Source organism: Bacillus rossius, chromosome 3, assembly GCF_032445375.1.
Source record: "Bacillus rossius redtenbacheri isolate Brsri chromosome 3, Brsri_v3, whole genome shotgun sequence".
NCBI classification, from domain to species: domain Eukaryota; kingdom Metazoa; phylum Arthropoda; class Insecta; order Phasmatodea; family Bacillidae; genus Bacillus; species Bacillus rossius.
In genome coordinates, this window is record NC_086332.1 from 44032652 (window position 1) to 44054555 (window position 21904).

At 43.7% G+C, this 21904-nt stretch overlaps 1 protein-coding gene across 1 annotated transcript in view; it reads left to right on the forward strand.

The window, feature by feature from the left end:
* Positions 1-10916: 10916 nt before the first annotated feature.
* LOC134530602 (SEC23-interacting protein) overlaps positions 10917-21904 on the forward strand; it is a 90921-nt gene continuing 79933 nt past the window's right edge. The window contains exon 1 of the mRNA XM_063365584.1: positions 10917-11088. Coding sequence (XP_063221654.1) covers positions 10965-11088 — 124 coding nt within the window. The 5' untranslated portion in view covers positions 10917-10964. The remainder of the gene's footprint in view (positions 11089-21904) is intronic.

Genomic DNA, 21904 nt, shown 5'->3' on the forward strand with positions numbered 1-21904 from the left:
TTTACAGTCGCTAACTTGATATCACAATTTAAATAATTAAATACATTAAAACCATTGTTAATCCTTAAGCACCCAATTACCAGGTGCTACATTTTAATTGGGCACCTGGAACATGTTTTAACTGGTAATAGAGTAAATTAAATTAATATAAGTTTTTTGACGCCGACTCACAAAGAAGAGAATGTTTTCTCTTCCTTGCGAGGCGGCCATGTTCGGCAGTCTCCAACCACTCCGCGCTGGGAACAGACGTGTGTCCGTGGGCAGCATTCAAGTTTCTTTCATTGGTTATTTTTATTCTGTACTAAATCTTTAAATTTAAAACCTTTTGTTAATTCACCGCTGCCCACGTCGACTTGGCACGTATTTTGCGGAGCCAGGCCTATCCCGACCGTCTTCAGTGTGATACTGCGCTACGTATCGTATCACAGAACGTACGGTACTGGCCGACTCCAGCGAAAGTGTTTTTACTTAAGGACGCTGTGCATATGCCTGCCGGCTGCACACACGTAAGTGTTTCGCCGAATTTAGGAGCCCGCTCATAGAGCCCCCCTGCACCCGTTAACTTTCGGCGCTGGCCGTCTCCAGCGAGCATCGACCCACGCCCCGCGAGACTGCCGTGGTAACCATTAGTGTCGCGTAGTGTTATGTTTTTTTTTTGTGTTAATTGTGTAACGGCTAGATGTCGCCAAGTGTTGGTGAGAGTGTTTTGTAGCGGGACTAAATTAAAGGTAATTCTCACCAACTCGTGTACACTAATTTTCGATAGTCTCGCGTCCTCCACACGGCCGAGCGGCCTTCACAGTCAAGGGAGAGACATTCAGGGTAGATTCAAGCCGTGTACCTGGCGGGGCACGCGGGGGCAGAGTACCCACGACCCCACACCAACGGCCTAGCAACCCGCTAACCTGGCGCCCCTCCGGACAACAAGAGCATCGCGAAGCCTGTAGCGCCCGTCAGGTACCCCCTGGACCTTTCACAGAGGTCGGGTGACGGCAAATTTAATTTCAATTTGTCAAACAATTATATTTATTCTTAGTTAAATTATTAAAGCTTAATTTGTTTATTCTGGGCATATATCTAATTGGCTGATTTTGTCCAACATACAGTATACCGTAGTATTTTAAAACCCATTCTATATACAAAACATTTTATGTAAATTCAAGTTAGCCAATTTGTCAAACAAAATTGGCTGCGCTAGTGAAATTCATTATCACAACCCTACAACATTGACAAATCATGTTGAAGCCAACCGCCGGTCCTCCCTCTGGTCCGCAAAGGTCGTTATTCCACAACAACACTTGCCCCTAAGTGCATCGAACACGCCCGAGCGTGGTGACCGCGGAGTGTGTGAAAGTGCGCCGCGACGAACACCAAAGCGACGTCAGGGCCCGGCCGGGTGTGGCAATGAGCCTAATTAATTGTATAATTATTTTGTCAAATTAAAACAACTAAATTAATAACAATTTAAAAGAGGATTCATGTAAGGGAAATTATGTCTAATTGTTTTATAAGCATATATTGTGTAACTTGTCTTTAAGTCCAAAACTGGCCGGGTCGGTTTTCCCGCGTGCTACGTGGTTAGGCGCGAGGCCGCAGGGCGGTCTCGCGCTCAGTTACCGTCGGGAGCTCGAAGGGGTCGGGCGCTCCGCGAACGTCGGGCCATCAACTTTCGCGCTTCATCTCCATATCAGCAATAGTGTAAGTCTTTTAAAATCCTTTAACTTGCTCGGCGCCGACCCCACCTCAGTCACACGATATTTCGTGCGACTCGTAACTTATTAATTTTTATCCCGACAGGGAATTTTCTCATGTTCTACGTAATATCATGTCCAGTTTAAGGATAGCGTATAGTGTTACGCAGTTTTCGGCTTCATAGCCAGTTAATTGTTATTACCGTAGGCTCTTTGTAACGAGTGTTGAATGCTACTGACTAACTTTCACCTTGTCGTCGAGCGGGCTGATCCCCTTATTGGTTGTGTAGGTTCTTGGGCTAGCTCAGTTGGGGGTGGGTTTCGGGCCGCGTGGCAGTTAAGAGGATCTAGCCTGCTAATAATGAAACTACATAGGGTTTCGTGGCACTCACTCTTTTTATTGGCCACTATTTGCACTGGCACGGGGCTATCGCAGTTCCCGCCTACGACCGTTCTTAGGTGAGGCCTGACTACACGAGAATTTCCCCTTACACGGCCGCCTATGGGAAGTAGTAGGCGCCGGCGTCGCGGCGCTAACCGATGGCGTTTGTCCCAAACCGGCAGGGCTTTGATTTCCTGTCCTATAGCGAATTCAGGCAAGCACTACCTGCGGACACAGTTTCTGAAATGTCCCATTAAAATGGCGAGGTCTCGTCCATGACACAATGGTACTATTTTATCCTAGGCAATGCATGACTATACAAGCGAATAAAGATATATATATATATATACATACAAGAGGAAAGGAAAAAATTATGAAACACTAATAAAAAGAAAACTAAACTATTTACAATAAGGCGACCCCTTGGCAATAGTTTACATACTAATCTCCATAGTTTCGAACTGCCTGACACGACTCGAAGACTGTTGCTGATCTATTCCCCGCGTCACTGACGTTAAGCCCGGAGGCCTCTATGCTCACCCGTTTCACTCGTCTTGGCGAGAGCTCGCGGCCGACACGTCTCTCCTCCGCGGTTCTCCAGACGCGACTGCCTCCTCTGCTCGCGCCGACCCCCTCCCCGCGCGCGTCTCGTGCAGCATCTGACGTCCTCGTGGACGGGAACCCGCGACTTGTTCACCCCGTGCATATTAAAATACATGTTATTTACCCTTCTAATTTAAATTATACATGATGGATGATATTATAGTTTTTACAATAAAAATTATGTCCTGCTGAAAGAAAAGAAAATATACATAAAAAAAACTACGTCGGAGGGACACTGATTTATTGAAGGTGGCACCACTGGCTCCCGCACACGCCCGCGCACAGAAGAAGGCGGTGACGCGCCATAACGGCCTGTAGGAGCTAGGGTGGCCTCTGGGTCGACGTCAAATGCCCCCCCCTCCCACAAGGCCATTATGCGCGTCAACGTCTCTTAATCGCATCTGCCGTTGCACTCGTTGATCGTAGAAACGAGAGGGTAGGAAGTGTCTTGGCCTCTGGTGTGTATCGTGTGCGGGTGTCTCGCGAAGGGTGGCAGTAAACTCATGACACTGAGTCGGGATCCTGTGTTAGTGTGGTGGCTTGCCTTTGGTAGGTTATTGCACTGAAATTCCCGTAAGTAGGTGGGTACCCGCCGTATCCTCCTAGGTCGGGAGTTTTCCCCAGATTCGCTTCTGGAAATTGAGGGGCTGAGCGAACAGTTGGGGTCTAATGTCCTGCCCTTTCCCCCCATCCTCGTGGTTGGGATGGCAGACCACCCCGAAGATCCTGGTTCACCTGTCAGGACCCCCATCAGTTCTTCCTCCATCCCCTCTGTGTCCCCCCGTTCTGTATCTGAGTCTGGTTCGGTGACGGTCATAATGAACGACGAGTCCGCCAGACTCGTATTGAGGGGCCAGAGAGGGGTGTCTGGGTCTTTCCCCTCCTCGTCCTCCCCGTCCGTGTCCGGTTCCGTGATGAACTGGATCACGTTTGTGTCGGCGGTCGTTTCGTCTGGTTCCCCAAATGTCCTGGCTGGTTCCATTACGCTCTCTTCTGCCCCTCCTGTCTCCGTTCCTTTCATGGCTGCCCCTGTGTCGGCTGCCGGTCGCGTCTCTGTCACGTCTCCTTGTTCTTTCTGTCCCGCCATGTCCTCGTCCCACCTTCCGTCCATGTCACGGCTGGCTTGGTTTGCGTCGGTGACTGGTGTAGAGGCAGACCCCTCTCCCCTGTCCGTGTCCCTTGGAGCTTGTCTCTCCCCCGCGGCTAGGCGCAGTTGGTCTCTGTGAATTTTTGCGGGCCTCCCGCTTGGTGTACGTATTAAGTACGATGTGGCCCCCGCCTGTCGCAGAACGGTCCTGGGGCCCGCCCATTTCGGGGCTAGACCTGCACAAAAGTTCTTTGCCCTTGACGACAGAGGATGCTGTCGGACGTACACTTGGTCCCCGGGGTTCAGAGTAGGGGGGGGTCTAGTGGACTGTGGTGTCGTCTGCTGTAGATAGGCCTCCTGTCTCCGCCTAGCCCTCTCCTGCATTCTGGTCAGCTCGGTATTGAGACATTCGCCCCATCCGGCTTCTGTGGCTGCCGCCTCTACCCGGCATTCTCCTGGCAGCGCCAGGTTCCGCCCCATGACCAGCTCTGCCGGCGAGTAACCCGTGGCGGCACTCGTACGACGCCTCAGACAGTATAAGAGGTTCGGCAAATGGGTATCCCATTTTGAATGGTCCTCTCCCAACCGGAGACGGAGCTGAGCCTTTATCTCTTGGTTCCGTCTCTCGGTTGGGTTGGCCCTCGGGTGATACGTCGGCGTCGTGTGGTGGCTCACCCCCCACCTTCTGCAGGCCTGTTTCCAGCGGGCTCCCGTGAACTGACATCCGTTGTCCGATAGGAGCACCGCTGGGTACCCGAAGCGAGGGGCTACCTCTCCGTCGATCAGCGCTATCAACGTTCCCGACCGGACGTTGGAGACCGGATAGGCCTCGACCCATCTGGTAAACAGGTCTGTTAGTACTACAAGGAAGCGCTTGCCTTTGCTGCTGCGGGGATAGGGCCCCATGATATCTAGAGCTAGTGTGTGGAATGGGTGTTGCGGGCGGCGAGGTCGCTGTTGCTCCTCGCCGTCTGTCCTCCGGGCCTTGCGCTGCTGGCAAGTGTGGCAGCGTCGGACGTATTCCCGGACATCGTGTCCCATGCCGGGCCAGTGGAAGGAGACCCTGATTGCCTCCGCGGTTTGTTCGGCCCCGGGGTGGCCTGCTAGCTGGTGGTCATGGAAATAACCCAGTATGGCCGCGCGGGCCCCCTTCGGGGCGTGAGTTCGCCAAGCATCCCCACCTCCCGGCACCCGCGTCTGCAGGACCCCGTCCACGCAGCGCTGATCCGGTACCACCTGGTTCCCGCACGCCTCCACGGCGGCCTTCGAGACGTCGTCCCCCCGCTGAACCCGCTGCACGGCGCTAATCAGCTGGGAGAGAGTGTCCACTGCCTCGGGTTCAGTGACTGGTTCCTCCTGTGTTACCGCGTACAATGCCGCGGGCCCCATCTGGTCTCCCGTGACGGGTGCGCGCCCTGACGGAGGAAGCAGATCGTCCCACGTGCCCTCGTCCTCAAAGATGTCCTCTGGGTTAGGATGTCGTGACAATTCATCGGCAAGTTGGTTAGTCCTCCCTGGCACGTGTTCCACTGTGAATGCAAAGTTTTGGAGGGTCACAGCCCACCGGGTAAATTTACTCTTCCTCCCTTGCATCGAGTTCAACCATTTTAAACACTGATTGTCCGTCCTAAGAGTAAACTCCCGCCCTTCCAGATGGTGTTGGTACCGCTTGACAGCCCACACCACTGCCAAGCACTCCTGTTCATTCACATCGTAGTTCCGGGCGGCCGGCCCGAATTTGGCACTGGAATACTCCATCACGCGTCGCTCGCCATTGGGTCCGACCTGGTACAACACGGCCCCCATACCTACTTGACTCGCGTCCGTTTGTAGGTACAGGGGTTCGCCCGGCACCAGCCGTGCGAGGGTGTGACTGTCCTTGAACAAGCGCTTGACAGTAGCCAGGGCGCGGTCGGCCTCCGCGGTCCACCTGTATTTTGTTTTGGGGGATAGCAAGTCCGTCATGGGGGCCGTCACCGCTGCGAAGTCCGGTATGAAGGACCGCAGCCAGTTCAGGAGCCCCATGAGTCTTTGCAGCTGTTTTCTCGTCTGTGGAGCCGCCTTGGACGCGATCAGGTCCAGGTGCTCCGGGAGAGGGCGGCACCCCTTCTCACTGACGACATGCCCCAGGAATCTGATCTCCGTTGCCCCGATATGGCACTTGTGCGGGGCGCAGGTCAGCCCGTGTCTGGCCAGCCGTTCGAGGACCAATGCCAGGTGATGCGCATGGTCCTCCCACGTCCGTGACCAGACGATCACGTCGTCCAGATAGGCCGTGACGAAGTCGCCCACGAACCCATCCAGGACGCGGACCATCATGGCCTGGAATGTCGAGGGGGCGTCCATCAGCCCGAACGGCATGGCTCGGAACTGAAACCTGCGTCCGTCCGGGGCCGTAAACGCGGTCTTAGGACGGTCTTCCTGCCTGACGGGGACTTGCCAATACCCGGACCTTAGATCAAGTGACGTAAATATACGGGCGTCCCCCAAGCCTGCCAACGCGTCTGCAATGTTTATCAGTGGTGGTGGGGCGGGTATGGTGACAGAGTTCACGGGTTTGAAGTTCACACAGAACCTCAAGGTCCCGTCCTTCTTCTTAGCCATGACGATTTGGCTATTGTACGGAGATTCACTAGCTTCTATTACTCCGTTCTGGAGCATTTCGGTTATCTGTTCCTGCACTACCTGACGGTCTTTGAGTCCAAACTCCCGCGGCTTTACGTATATGGGACTGTGTGGCTTTGTAGGGATGGCATGTTCCGTCACCGTTGTCCGCCGCAGCATGTCTGTGGCCGCGAACACTAACGGTTGCTGCGACAACACGCCCTCGAACAACCCTGTGTAATTTGGTGGCATGTCATGAGTGAGGTCTGCCAGCTGGATCTGTGGTGAGGGAGGAACAGGGCCCGCCCGGCCCACGCCGTACAGCGTTCGGCGCCCCTGACGGCCCACGTGCAACTTACTGTCCTTGATGTCAATGGCGGCGTCCTCCTGGACCAGCCAAGGCAGGCCCAGGATCAACTCCTCCCGCAGTCCACGCATCACCAGGGCGCTAGTCCGACTGAATAAGTCACGAACACCGATGGTTACCTGTGCGCGTCCAGACGTGGACGCGCTTGTCCCCTCCGTTGCCAGTTGCACCTCGTCCTCGTGTGGCTCCAAGTCCTCGTCCGGCACCAGGTGGGCGGAGACAAAAGAGTGGGTCGCCGCCGTGTCCACCAACGCGTGGACGGGACGGCCGTTCAGGAGCACTGGCACCCGGAGCAGCGCCGCCTGGTCCGTGCCCAGCTGTCCCAGCTGTGCTGGAGGAGCCCCCTGCTCCTCTGGTGGTGACCTGTCCCCTGCTGTTGGACTGCTACTGGCTCCCCCGTCTGCTGTGGCGTCCATGCTGCGGTTCCCGTGGTCCCTCGTGTCTCTTCCGAGCTGCCCAGTGGGGCTGTCACTTTTGGCGGGCGACGTCCCTGTGTTCCTCTCGTCCCTGTGGCTGGTGTCATGGCGGGCGTCGTTGGGCTGACTCGTTCTCGGGCTCGGTGAGGTCTTTTCTGTCATGTTGTCCGGGTTCGTATCTAGGAGGCAGTGGCCGACTCTGTCCCTGCCCCCTATTGTCCGTTTCCCGGATGGCGTCCTTCCCTTTCCATCTTCCTCCACAACTCCGCCTTGGTTGGACACTCCGCGTGCCAGTGATACTCCGGGCTGCGGCAATACTGACACCTGGGTGGACGGTTGTCACTCGTCCGCTGATTCGTACTCCGCTCCTCTGACCGTGTTCTGGTCTCCCGTGTGGGTCCCCCTGTCGTCCTCTGCCCTTGTGGTGTGGCCCCGCCCCTGTATCGGACCAATGTCATTGCGTCCTCGGGTGTCACAGTCTCTTGTGACATCACTGGTGTCATCCTAGGCTCCCGTCGTGACTCTCTTGCCCAGAGTTCCCTCCTACTTGCTGCCAAGTCCATTTCAGTCTCCCGGGCCAGCTCCACGAACTCGGATACCTCTAGGTCCACGGCCCGTCGCAGAAAAGGGCGTAGCGACGGCAACAACTGTTCGCATATTACGGGCATGACCTCGCTCACTGTTCTCTCCGGCCCCACTCGCCGGTGCAACCGCACCTTCCTATAGATAAATGATTCGGCGCTCTCCCCTGCGGCCTGTGGTACACTGTAAAGTTGTCGCTGACACTCGGCTCGTGCCAGTGGTCCGTTGAACCGCCTCTCTAGTGCTCGCTCGAATTCTCCCCACTCGGATAGATAGTCCCCCGTGTCCGTCCACCATTTCGCCGCCCGGCCCCGTAACTGGCCACACACTCTCGTCACCCAGTCCCTTCGTGGCACTCCCCTAAGCCTGTCCACACACGCGGCTACAAACGCACTCGGATCTTCGTGCGGTTCTCCCGCAAACTCCGGTAATGGGCTAGCCACCTCGACCACTCGCATCACTATACTCGGATGACCATGACCTATGGGCTCTCTAACGCCCTCGTCGCGGTGACCCGGTAAATGACTCCCCGATTGTCTGTCATTACTCTCCCCGCTACTCTTCACGTCCGCTAGTCCCCATGGGCATTCGCACGAAAGGTCCTGTCCGTGTCTCCCCCTGAACGGAAGTCCACACCCCACACACGTGTCCATCACCCTCGCCTTTGTCTCATCCGGTCCCTCCATTTTTCCGGTCGTCACCCGGCTTCACTTGGTTATCCGATCCTTCTCGGCTCGGTCGGCGAACTCGCCTCTCGGCGCGCGATAAGCCGCAGCGCGATACCGCGCGAATTCGAGCCCGGCGTGGGTCGCGCCGCCTTATCTCTCTCCCGCGTGAACCTGATCCCGGCGTGGATGCGTCTCCTTATCTCTTTCCCGCGCCGCTCCTTCCGCCTGCTTCCGCCGCTCCGCCGCGCCAGGCAGCTCCCGCGCCGTTCGCGTGACGCAACTCGCGCTACGTCGCACGCTACTCCAGTCCATATAATGTCCGTGATGTCCTTTCCGCCCACTTTGTCCGTGTTCTTGGCAACCCGCACTTTGCCAAATTACGCCCTTTGAGACAAAATTTCGAAAGTTTGAAAGTTTTTAAAAAAAATTGAAAGTTTTGAAAATTTGAAAGTTTGAGAATGCGTTGCCACCTAGTTGGGGGCCACTTGTCGTCGAGCGGGCTGATCCCCTTATTGGTTGTGTAGGTTCTTGGGCTAGCTCAGTTGGGGGTGGGTTTCGGGCCGCGTGGCAGTTAAGAGGATCTAGCCTGCTAATAATGAAACTACATAGGGTTTCGTGGCACTCACTCTTTTTATTGGCCACTATTTGCACTGGCACGGGGCTATCGCAGTTCCCGCCTACGACCGTTCTTAGGTGAGGCCTGACTACACGAGAATTTCCCCTTACACGGCCGCCTATGGGAAGTAGTAGGCGCCGGCGTCGCGGCGCTAACCGATGGCGTTTGTCCCAAACCGGCAGGGCTTTGATTTCCTGTCCTATAGCGAATTCAGGCAAGCACTACCTGCGGACACAGTTTCTGAAATGTCCCATTAAAATGGCGAGGTCTCGTCCATGACACAATGGTACTATTTTATCCTAGGCAATGCATGACTATACAAGCGAATAAAGATATATATATATATATACATACAAGAGGAAAGGAAAAAATTATGAAACACTAATAAAAAGAAAACTAAACTATTTACAATAAGGCGACCCCTTGGCAATAGTTTACATACTAATCTCCATAGTTTCGAACTGCCTGACACGACTCGAAGACTGTTGCTGATCTATTCCCCGCGTCACTGACGTTAAGCCCGGAGGCCTCTATGCTCACCCGTTTCACTCGTCTTGGCGAGAGCTCGCGGCCGACACGTCTCTCCTCCGCGGTTCTCCAGACGCGACTGCCTCCTCTGCTCGCGCCGACCCCCTCCCCGCGCGCGTCTCGTGCAGCATCTGACGTCCTCGTGGACGGGAACCCGCGACTTGTTCACCCCGTGCATATTAAAATACATGTTATTTACCCTTCTAATTTAAATTATACATGATGGATGATATTATAGTTTTTACAATAAAAATTATGTCCTGCTGAAAGAAAAGAAAATATACATAAAAAAAACTACGTCGGAGGGACACTGATTTATTGAAGGTGGCACCACTGGCTCCCGCACACGCCCGCGCACAGAAGAAGGCGGTGACGCGCCATAACGGCCTGTAGGAGCTAGGGTGGCCTCTGGGTCGACGTCAACCTTTTAATTATCATCATTCTAAACGTGTAATTTGTAACGTGTGTTTTAACTAAATAACTTTCATTTCCAAGAGACTTTAATGTGTACGTCTCCAGATGGCGTATCCGCGTAATTTTAGAGACATTAATATTTCGTCACAGGCTAAACTGCAAACAATCCTGAACATAGGAATTTCTCTACGTGTTTACATGTCAGCCTAAGTGGTGGCAACACCAGTTCCGTGACTATCTGCCAAACCTTTCATAGGGACGAGTATCCACCGTTTCAGCTTGTCGACATTACTTTGCAATCTATCTTGGTCGCCCGCGCCATTACGTTCAGAGATACGCGTGTCACAGCGGTCTGACAACCGACGCGGCCAGTATCGGGACGAATAAATGTATCAATACTGAATAAAGTGCAGTGTCCTGTAACTCGTTTACCATTCATTTACAAGGCGTCCTGGATGGCCTGAACAGCCCAGGTAATTTCGGAACTGAGACGCGCTCCTGCCTGCAGCCACGAGGCCGAACCCCCGTTAAAACCCCTGAGATTCTTTCCAACGCTAATATTTAATTTAAAAACTAAAACAGGCAGTGGGAGTGGCGTCAATGTTGGAAGTTAAAATTTTACAGTGTGAATGTGCCTTTAGGTATTCGTATCAAACAATAACCGAACACATATCGAAGTACTTGTATCAAACAATTACCTCGTACACATTTAAGTTTAAAATCAAATACGTTTTCTCACATAACTATTCACGTTTAAGATTATTTCAGTGCATGAAATTGAATCACAAAATAATCATACTTATAGACACGTATATGACTCATATGCTGTCCCTACAATTAACTTAATATGATTGAATCCAAAATGGCGTCAAATATTAATTAAAAACGTAAGCAAATAGATATTGAGAGAAATTTAAGTTTTGACTTGGACAATGTATATCGTGCCGTCAATGTTTTCAGTACTGAAGAATGACGTGAAGTGATGTGTTGATGAGACAGAATTACAATGTCTAAAAATATTAAAAATCCACTGCTGAGTGGTGCTGGAAGAGGATTTCCATTCGAAAACTTTTCTGGAAGTGCGCTTCTTATGCCAGTTACACAGAATGATTCTCCCGTAATGCCTGATGGTAAGTCAGAATAATCTTGATTTACCAGCTGCTCTTGAATGCTGTTTACAAGCGATAACTTTAAACATAATCATCGTTGAGTTTACAAATGATTTGCAAATTCATGTTTTAAAACATAGTATGCTTTTGGTTTCGTGAACTTCTTTATTATAATTTTTTTTAGTGGATTAAGGCTATAAAAATATATTCTAAAGCCTTGTTCACTGTTGTACCTGCGCCACAAAATATAGATAGGTCTGGCAACTTCCTATCCTCGCCTTAGCGTAGAGGTGGGTCGAAAAGTATCACCCTGATACTTTGGCACTGATACACGCCTGTATCAGGAATGGCAAACGAATACACTTGAAAAGTATCAGGTACTTTAGTATCAGTTTTGAATTCGCCTGGAACAACATCACGGCCAATGTGCGCAGAACCCGATCGCAGATGACGGTCACTTGGGCGGAGCTTGTGAAAGGGGAGGGGGCAGGAACGACGAATAAGGGATAAAGAAGGGAAATAATGTAGGGGAGGAAGCGCAGGGGAAGGCGTTGAAGGAGAGGTGCAAAGCGAAATTGTTACGAGTCGTTTGGTTATTGTCCCACATCAAAGTACGCTCAGAGCGCAGTGCGTGCACAGACTCGTTCAATAATAAAACTAATGAAATTTTAATATTAAAAAGTACATTAATACAAGATATAATATTTATATTTGTTCACCTAACAGCTATGAAAATGCAAATAAATTCTCAGTTGACACTAATAACAGATGTAATCAACATTAGGACTTTTTTTCCGAAAACAATTAGTAACTAGTGTTTTCATACATTAAAAGTTTAAGATTTTATAAAAAATTAAAAAAAAAAACATACGTACATTAGTGAGCATACTATATCAATGTTTACGTTTCAAATGTTTCTTCAGATTAGTTGATGATGATTTATAACTCAGTTTTTGTTTACACAAATTACAATTAGCAAACTCATTATTTTCCGTAAAAAAATTCCACACAAATGAAGTCTTTTTCGTGCACTTATCCATTCCTTATTTCACTATAAAGATACTAACTACAAAGCATGACAGCCCGCAACAATGTACTTGGTGATACACGGCCAGGACGAACTGCAGTGAATGTTGAACTGATTGATACTGGCTGTATCAGGCGGGCATGAGAGTAACAGAGGTAGAGAATTACCGGGCGTGATAAATAATGTATCAGATTCTCCTTCCGGTCACACGGTCTGCGTACGCGGAGCTTTGTTGCTTCCTGGGACCGTCTGATACAGAAGTATCAGAGACTTGTAACTAGGTACATTACTGTATCTGTATCAGGTTGGAACAGATACCGAAAATTGCTGTAACAACCCACCTCTACCTTAGCGTGTCAAGTCGGCTTAGAGAAGCTCGCGGCGGCCTGTGAACTAACTGCGCTAGTAGTAGTACCCATTTTTAATATTGTGTTAAATGGGAGTTTCATATAAAAGTGGGTATTTTTTTTAAATCTCTGTTTCTTTTTAAACGTGTGTAAAATTTTAGAGTTTTTAATTTATGTGGAAGCTTTTTAGGGTTTTAATGCATAGCAATAACTTATAACTTTGCCGCAAATGTCGGTTACAAGTTGTAGTGTTGAGAATGCGGATCCCAAACAAACTGGGATCTCTCATAAGAAAGCATGTTTTAAATGTTAAGTGCATATTGTTTGTTAATGCTATACATTCTTTCTGAGAACTTTGTGAGAAATATCTGATTTAAGATTTTTTGGGCACATGCTATTACTTGCTACACTATGTCATAAAAAATCTCAATAACAGACACAAAAGATGAATATGCAAACACACACAAAACAAGCCAAAGTCAGCCAATGTCAAAAGTAAGAAAATGTTTTTGGATAACAGTGGTAAACAGAAGAATTCAATAATGATAGTAGCAGATAATGTGATTAACACAATGACAATACAGAGATGCACAGGTGAACCCAGAGCAATGTGACAAAACAGAAGGGTAAATATGTAGTTGAGCGGTATTTGAGGAAAAAAATGTTAAAAATCTGAAAATACCTTTATTAGGCGCTCTTCAACTTCCTCTTTTCATTAAAAGCGGCGGAGGTAAGAAATTCCAAATACTTTAGGAGATATCGAATTTTTTAATTTCATCATATGTAGTTGAGCGGTATTTGCGAAAAAAAAAATGTTAAAAGTCCGAAAATACCTTTATTAGATGCTCTTCAACTTCCTCTTTTCATTAAAAGCGGCGGAGATAAGAAATTCCAAATACTTTAGGAGATATCGCCGTTCTTATTTTGCATACAAGACCTGTGTTTATCATTCGACCGTCGCCATTTTTTTATTTTGCCGTGTGTTTGTGAATGCCTAATTAATGAAAATGGTCGATTAGGTTAGGTCAGTTACATTATAAATACTTTGAAACTAAGCATACCTTAAAAATAATATGAAATTATTTCAATGGTTCTTTAGTTTTAAAGTATTTATAATGTAACTGACCTGACCTAACAAACCGGGACAAAGGATGAACAGTAACTACTCACGTAAAATTTTTTTGTTACTTATTACTTGCGCAACAATAAAAAATAAGACTTTAAAATTAGAAACGTTAAAAACTCGCCCAAGTTGGAGGCGGTAAAACACTGTTTTAAAACAATAAATGAACTAAATAATCACGTATTGGTTCATTTGAATTCTGGCCTATCACGATCAATCACGTGACATGAATATCCAATAAAAAAATAGAAACTCGTAAACAAGAAACAATGCGGAATGCCACATGAATGCACTGGTATAATTGTGATGAAATTTAAAAATTTGATATCTCCTAAAGTATTTGGAATTTCTTATCTCCGCCGCTTTTAATGAAAATAGGAAGTTGAAGAGCATCTACTAAAGGTATTTTCGGAATTTTAACATTTTTTTTCGCAAATACCGCTCAACTACATATGATGAAATTTAAAAATTCGATATCTCCCAAAGTATTTTGAATTTCTTACCTCCGCCGCTTTTAATGAAAAGAGGAAGTTAAAGAGCATAGAATAAAAGTATTTTCGGATTTTTAACATTTTTTTCGCAAATACCGCCCAACTACATATTTACCAACAGAAGATATTCTGGATACCACAATAACTACAGCACAGACAAAACAGTTGCAACGTTTCGTAAACATACATCTGTTCTCGTCCTTGGGCACAATCTAACTGTTCACATTATCTGTTTAGTATCATTGTTGTGTTCGTTTGTTTATCACTGTGTTGTTCAAAGTAGGTTTTTGCCTTTATTTACTTTACTTGTTGCAACTGTCGTAGTGGTCAGCCCACTGTGTCTGTCAATGCTGTAACATTTTTATAACTAGTTCCTTCCACTGAATTTTCTGTGTTCTGTTTTTAAATTTGACATCAGTTAATTTTGGCTTGTTTTCTGTGTGTTAGCATATTTATCTTTTTTTTTTGTTGAGGTTTCTAATAACATACTAGCAATGACGTATGTCCAAAAAAAAAATCCTAAACCATTTAAAAAAGGTATTAGATATATTTTTGAGTATCCCATTGACATATTGTCACTCACCAGGCACCTCATTGAACAGATGATATTTGTCTAAAGACTTCAGGGAGTCTTAACTTCAATGATTACTTCAAGACAACATCAATCTCCAAATTTGTACGTCCAGTAGGTAGTTAGTTTGACTCTCAGATGTAGTATTTCCAACTTCCTCTGGGCAGTCGAGAATAGTCAGTGTGTCTACCTCTCACACGAGTCTCAACCTCTGTCCATTCCATTAGCAGAAATTAATATAAAATAAAAACTCAGCATTCAATATTAATATAAATATATATGTATAAAATTAATTATTTAATGTATTAAATTTATCAAGAGTTGGTTTTTATTAATATTGGAAATTAATAAATATGCTGAAATTTTATTCTAATTTATTAATTTTAATTATATAGGTATTAAATAATGTTATTTATAATGCAAATAAATTATAAATATGGGAACTTAACCTCATTTTTATAAATACACTTGAAAAGGTTTATAGACATAATATATATCGCAAATATCCTCAATAAATGTTTTTAATGTTATGGACAATTATTTAATATCTATCACTAAAGTATAAGATTTAAAAGCATATACCTATATAATTTTTGTTTGGCTGCAGCATTTTTTTTTAATCATGTGAAAATTTTGTTAAATGTGTGTACATCATAAAAATTCACTATCATTTGTTCATAATGCACTTAAGTATAACTTCAAAACGAGGTAGGCCTACCTTAAGGCTAAGATCCTGAGTTTCTCCCAAGCGCGCAGGGAAAGAACACAACACACATAGTTCCAAAATCCTCGATAGAGAGCACTAGCTGTACGGATGAGCGATGGGGGGTTGTGGGGGGTGGTGATGGAGGAGTAGGAGGAAAGAACGCGCTTTTCTCAGAATTCCTTATCGCCCAGCGAGGTGTCATGTTCTTCGATGAACCTGAAAAGGGGGTTGGGGGAAGCAAGCCAACTGCCTGCCTCGGAGAGAAGTAAGATTCCCGCTCGGTTTTCTCTGTCAATTCTCCCCAGACTTCTTCAAACTTGACCCTCAAAGCGCGTAAGAGGATAAATATTACAATTTTCGTTAAATTTCATTTCTAAACCCGTAAGTAACCGTATGCAACCCAGCAGAATTATAATAAATATTAATTTTGTGCATACATATGCAAACAAGTATAAAGAACACTTCACATATACGATAAACATATTGTATGTTTTACTGCGGTGGGTTGCTGGCGAAACACTCAGATTTGGTCTCTTCTGCAAGTTACGCAAGATCAAGTTTTTAGTTATTTATTATAACATTTTTGACTAGTTTGACATGCTTATACTAAATAAGCTAATCCATGAGATGACACAAGAACTCTCGTACACAGCTAACCACTACAATCAGTGAGGTTAGCCAGTAACTCAGTTTTCCTTCCCGTAAAAAAAAAGTTTTGTTACATAAGTACTGTACGATAAAGGTTTTGCGCTTCTACAGGTTTTCTCGCTTTACAGATTTTGTCACAGCTATATGATTGAACATCTAATTACGTGACTTTCTGTTGCAAAGCGGTATATTTATGATATATGATAAAAATTTATAGTTTTCTGTATGACCAAAAAAAAAAAAAAGTGACCTTTTTATACAATCAATTTATATTTGTAGCTGAATATATGTCCACAAAATATTGCAGCTTATTGCACTAATTTTAGTTGTTTGAATGTATTATGCATGTAAATATGTATAAGGAGGATAGAGCTGAAGCATTTTTTTTGTTTGCTTTTTTAGCCGACCTGCAGCTTGTGGCTTTCGATAACCCCTTCATTTTTATTTATCATGTACGATGTTTGAAATCTATGTTATTATTTGCTCATCATATGTTGTACCTTAATTAATAATTAATATTTCTATAATCAAAATTTAACTCTGAAAGGGTCACAGACCTTTACTACGAACCGCCTTCGCTACCCAGTAAGAAGTGTCTGAATGAAAATATGTAGGGAGTAGGCTAATCGTCATAGGTAACAAAATAATATTTCAGAGGTAGCTAGATACAGTGATACGCGAATAGTAGTGATTCCCCCCTTCCCAAACCACTAAAAACAGTTGACACGTCACCACATGCAAGACACTGCTTCAGATCTGTACCTGGATCATTTAAGTAGGAAAAAGGTGTGCATAAATTACGACCACTGATGTAATACACGGAAATCAACCAGAGTCTAAGTGATTAGTAGCATGGAATACTAGTACAATAAATATAAGTCATAGACGTAGTTTTATTGTAATTTATACTCACGTTTTAGAAATTGTAATTGCTGCATGCCAAATTAAAAATTTAAAATTGCATAATAAAGAAAAATTGAGAAACAGTAAAAATTAGTAAGCTTAGTATACTAAAAAAAAAGGTATAGGCCTAATTAAATGTCTTCGGACAGATGGAAATAAAACAATTTGAGGACAAATTATTTATTAAATAGCAATGTACTAAACAAATTTTGTATAAAAATAATTAAACTTTCATTGCAAATTAATAAAAATATTATAATTTTTCTTAGATATACAAGTATCATTACACAGGGTGGCCACTCACCGGGAAAACCGGGAGAACCGGGATTTATCAGGGAAATGTCAGGGAATTTTTTTAATAACCGGGAATTTTTGTGTCATGTATATTTCCACAGAGCTGCCAACCATTACGGATTTTCCGTAATGATTACGGATTTAACACCGAATTGCGGAATTACGGAACATCGCTGGTTTATTACGCAAACGAGGCTTTGTGCTGCATGGTAACGGAGAAAATTCCGTTTCTGATGTGCGTGTTTCGTGAACGCAGTTCGAATACATCACGTGATTGCGCTGATAACGGAACTAATAAATGTGCGCATGCACTGTCGAAATAAGTAGATTTATTCTTGTGTTTTGTAATATAAATGGTATGGTATTGCGTCCGTTGTACGATACAACTAGTACATATTCTCGGACTTATTGTTTGTTAGCTACTTACATCACGATAATTTTTGTACGGTACTTTGGCTAACCTGTGTTGTTTTAATTACTTTCTTGAAAGCCATTTTTTTTCATCAATATGTTTTAGTCGTGTCTACAGACGTGAAACCATTTTATTTTGTTCGATATTGTTGTGTTCTTCAGTACCGGTTGTAGAAATGAAGCGTGTGACAGAACAATGTGTATCTGGGGCAAAAAAAAAGAGAACGTTATTCTTCAGAACTTTTGACCAAACTATTCAAAAGAATGGCCATGCTTGTCATTTTTAAATGTTTCGGAACGCCACGCGTTTTGTAATGTATGCACGTGTGACTTTTCGATTGCACATGGTGGAAGGGATGACTGTAGACGGCATATTGAATCAAAGAAACATGCAGAACATTTTAAAGCAGTGACGAGCAATAAATCTATATCGTCGTTTTTCGCTACATCTGAAAAAACGAAAGTAACAAACGCAGAGTTATTGTTTACAAGTTTTCTGGTAGAACACAATTTACCGATAGCAGTAGCCGATCATTCGGGTAATTTGTATAGTGCTATGTTTCCGGACTAAAAAATTACACAGAAATACAGCTGTGCGAGAACAAAAACATATGCCTTAGTGGAGTATATGGCTGGTGAAACTAAAAGTGAAATTGTTGATTCTTTAGTAAGTGGACCATTTGCTTTAGCTACCGATGGGAGTACTGATTGTAATGCAGTGAAGATTTGTCCATTAGTTGTTTCATTTTGAAATCAAACACAAGGTAAAATTTGCACGGCACTGTTATCCCTTATTGAGAGTACAGACAACACATGATATGGTATTTTCTCTGTGCTGAATAAGGAATTTGATCGTTTTGGAATTTCTTGGAAAAAATTGTGTAGCGTTTGCATGTGACAATGCCAATACTATGATTGGCACAAAAAAAGGTGTGGTGGCATTTGTTAAAGAAAAACATCCCGCTATTGTTGTGCAAGGCTGCTCATGTCACCTCATTTATCTAACTGCTAAAAAAAAGCCAGTGCATAGCTAACAATTAGCATTGAGACATTTTTGGTTAATATTTTCTATTACTTGGAAAAAAGTTCAAAACGCCAGAATCATCTGAAAATGTATCAAGAGGTATGTGGGGCAAAGTCACAAAAAATCTTGAAATATGTTAGCACACGTTGGCTCTCTCTCCTAGATTTAGTTGACAGAGTGCTGAAACAATGGCAGGCACTAAAGCTATTATTTTGTAGTGATCCTGAAAAGAAAGAGCCTTCAACTTCACAGTATGAAAATGTAAAATCTCTAATGCAGGACCCACTTACGAAACTTTACTGTTATTTTATTAGCAGTTCACTTCCTGTTTTCAACCAAGTAAATTTATTTCTCCAACAGGATGCTCCTGTGATACATGTATTGAGGAGAAAACATTTTGGTTTATTGACAATTTTCTTGTTTGCTTTATCATTATCATAATCATTTATCATTATGATAAATGAAAACTGTAGTGTGCATTTGAAATTGCTGCAATTTGTAACAAGATATGCTAGCGTGTATTCAATTAATTTTTATTTGTTATTTGTGAAGAGACATAAAACAAAACACAGACTACAGGTCATTGAAAGAGATGCTATAATTTAAAGTGACATATTTAAAATGTATTATGTTATTTAACGAACTTCCGTATGTATATAATGAAGAAAATACAGCAGGGTGCTAAAACGTGAGTAATCTCTTTCTATAATATTATATTATTTCATCAAAGGTATGTTTTTTTGTAATTGTAAATATCAGGGAAATTTTGAATTTTTTATCAGGGAAATCAGGGAAAAATCAGGGAATATTTTTGGTGACTGTGAGTGGCCACCATGTTACATTACATTTTCAGCAACTGGTACACATAATTATAATTATGCTATGGGCCCTGTCAATTATAAATTTTCACTTTTTAATCAAGAATACATACTGGCATAAACGTATGAGGCACAGAAAATAACAAATATTAATTGATTTACACTAAAATCTACCCTGTTTACATAGCATACAAACACCAATACAATACTAATTTGAAAAATGTTTTTGGAGGTAAACATAATTTTATTCAAATGATTCTGAAATTGAAGTAGGCTCTAATAGCATGAATCCATGAGTACTATAGTTTGGTTCCTCCGAGCCCAGGCTGAGGATTGAGGATGGGGTCGATGACCGATTGCTCTGATGTCACGCTGGCCATTTATTGTGTCAAAATTCCTCAAAAAGAACTCAAAAGGACACAAAGTTCCTAAAAAAAAATTCCTATTTCGAGGGCAAAAATCCAGTTTGAGGGAAAATTTCCCGTTTTATCCTCAAAAATGTCAATGCCTTGAAAATTCCTAAGAGCGGCTTAAATTCCTTAGCGTCAAGCCTCTCTAAGCTGCAGAGGTCATGACCTTGACAATTAGGATGACATCACCGCCATTGTGAATTATGTCGCAACTGTTGCAATTATCAGTACGCCTACCATCTTGAAAATTTGTATTTTTTATGCTGGAAAATCGGCAAAAACTTTAAAATTAATAAAATAACTAACCAAATTTAAATAAAAAATATTTAAAAATACAGTTGCACATATTGTTACGGCTACTATCTTGGATTCTAGAAATGTTGCATGTTTCGTTACGCCCGCCATATTGGATGTGTATAACGTCATCGTTACACTTTTTGTTACGCCCACCATCTTGAGTTATAGATCGTTTTTGTTACGGCCGTCATCTTGAAAAACCGTATCGCTTTGCCATCTTGGAATATGAGATCACTCCCACCATCTTGAATACCCATTTTTATTTTCAGATTTTAATAAAAAAAAAGATTTAAAATTTATAAAAAAAATAAATCAAATTTTAATAAATTATTATTTAAAAAACACACAAAATGAAGCTCGGAGTCCTCGGTTCGAACCCAGTAGTGAAAAATTAAAAAAATTGTGACCAATACTTCTTCCATGGAAGCTGCCGGCAGAATGACTTCCTACCACTAATGATACAGTATAAATATATCACCAGCTAGTATGGCATCTAGGATTATGACATCACAGTCGTCATCTTGTTTACGTCTGTTAGAGTGCGCCACCGCCATGTTTGTTTAATTTTTATACATACGATAATTGCAACATTTACGACATAATTCAAAATGGCGGTGATGTCATCCTAATTGTCAAGGTCATGACGGTGGCTTAGAATGGCTTGACGCTAAGTAATGTAAACAGTTTTTAGGAATTTTAAAGCCGTTGACAGTTTTGAGCACTAAGACAGGAAATTTTTCCTCAAAACGGGAATTTTTTCCTCGAAATATTAATTTTTTATAAGGAATTCTAAGTCATTTTTGAGGAATTTTGACACCAAATATTGCCGCTGTGACATAAGAGCAATAGGTCATTGACCTCATCCTCAATCCTGAGCCTGAAGCCTGGGCTCGGAGGAACCAAACTATAATACTACTACTAACATGTTTTTTAGGCTGATCCAAATTCAAGTATGTAGTTATGTGCTTGCAACCTTGCGTACTTCACTTGCCCTTGATGAATCTGGACAGGTTCAATGTTTGGCCTCTTCACATGGTACCTACTATCCAGCCAAAAGGGATGTTTACATTTTATTTTTGCACATAATTTTTATTGAGAAAACATTTTTAGCAGAAAATAGTCATTTATAACACTTAATTGCTGTCCTGCGAATTTACGGCAATTTAATTTATTATTTTACCTACGTTTTGTATTTACGAACGGTAGGCTGTGTATATGCATGTATTTGTTTAAACTTTTTTTTGTAAACGTGTATAAATGAATGTTTTAATTAAATGGTTCATGTTTTTAAGAGTTCTTAAATTTATAATCAAATATAATCTACAAATCGTTTTTCAAAATGGTGAAGTGTTTTCAACTGGAAGTGCGTGAGAAGTACACAGATTTGTTTACTTGCATACTTGAATATACTTCACTTCCAGTTATGCAGCCCTTGTGATGTCACTTCCACGGACAAGTACGTCTAGTATTATATACTTCAGGTGAATACGGACACGGCCTTACAATCTTCAGTTTTTCTAGAAGAATTAATTTAAATCTAATAGAGTTTAAAATTGATTTTATGAAACACTAGGGTATTATAAATTTTAATTCCACTGAAACACTTGCCAAGGCAGTATTTTTTTTGTGGTTCTCTGCATGTGTATTTTTTGGTTGTTTATGGTTCGATAATGAAGTATTTTTTCATGTTGTTTTGATATATAAAATGGATACAAAGATAAAAATACAAGGAACAGGATGAATCTTAATGATTTAATATAGATAGTT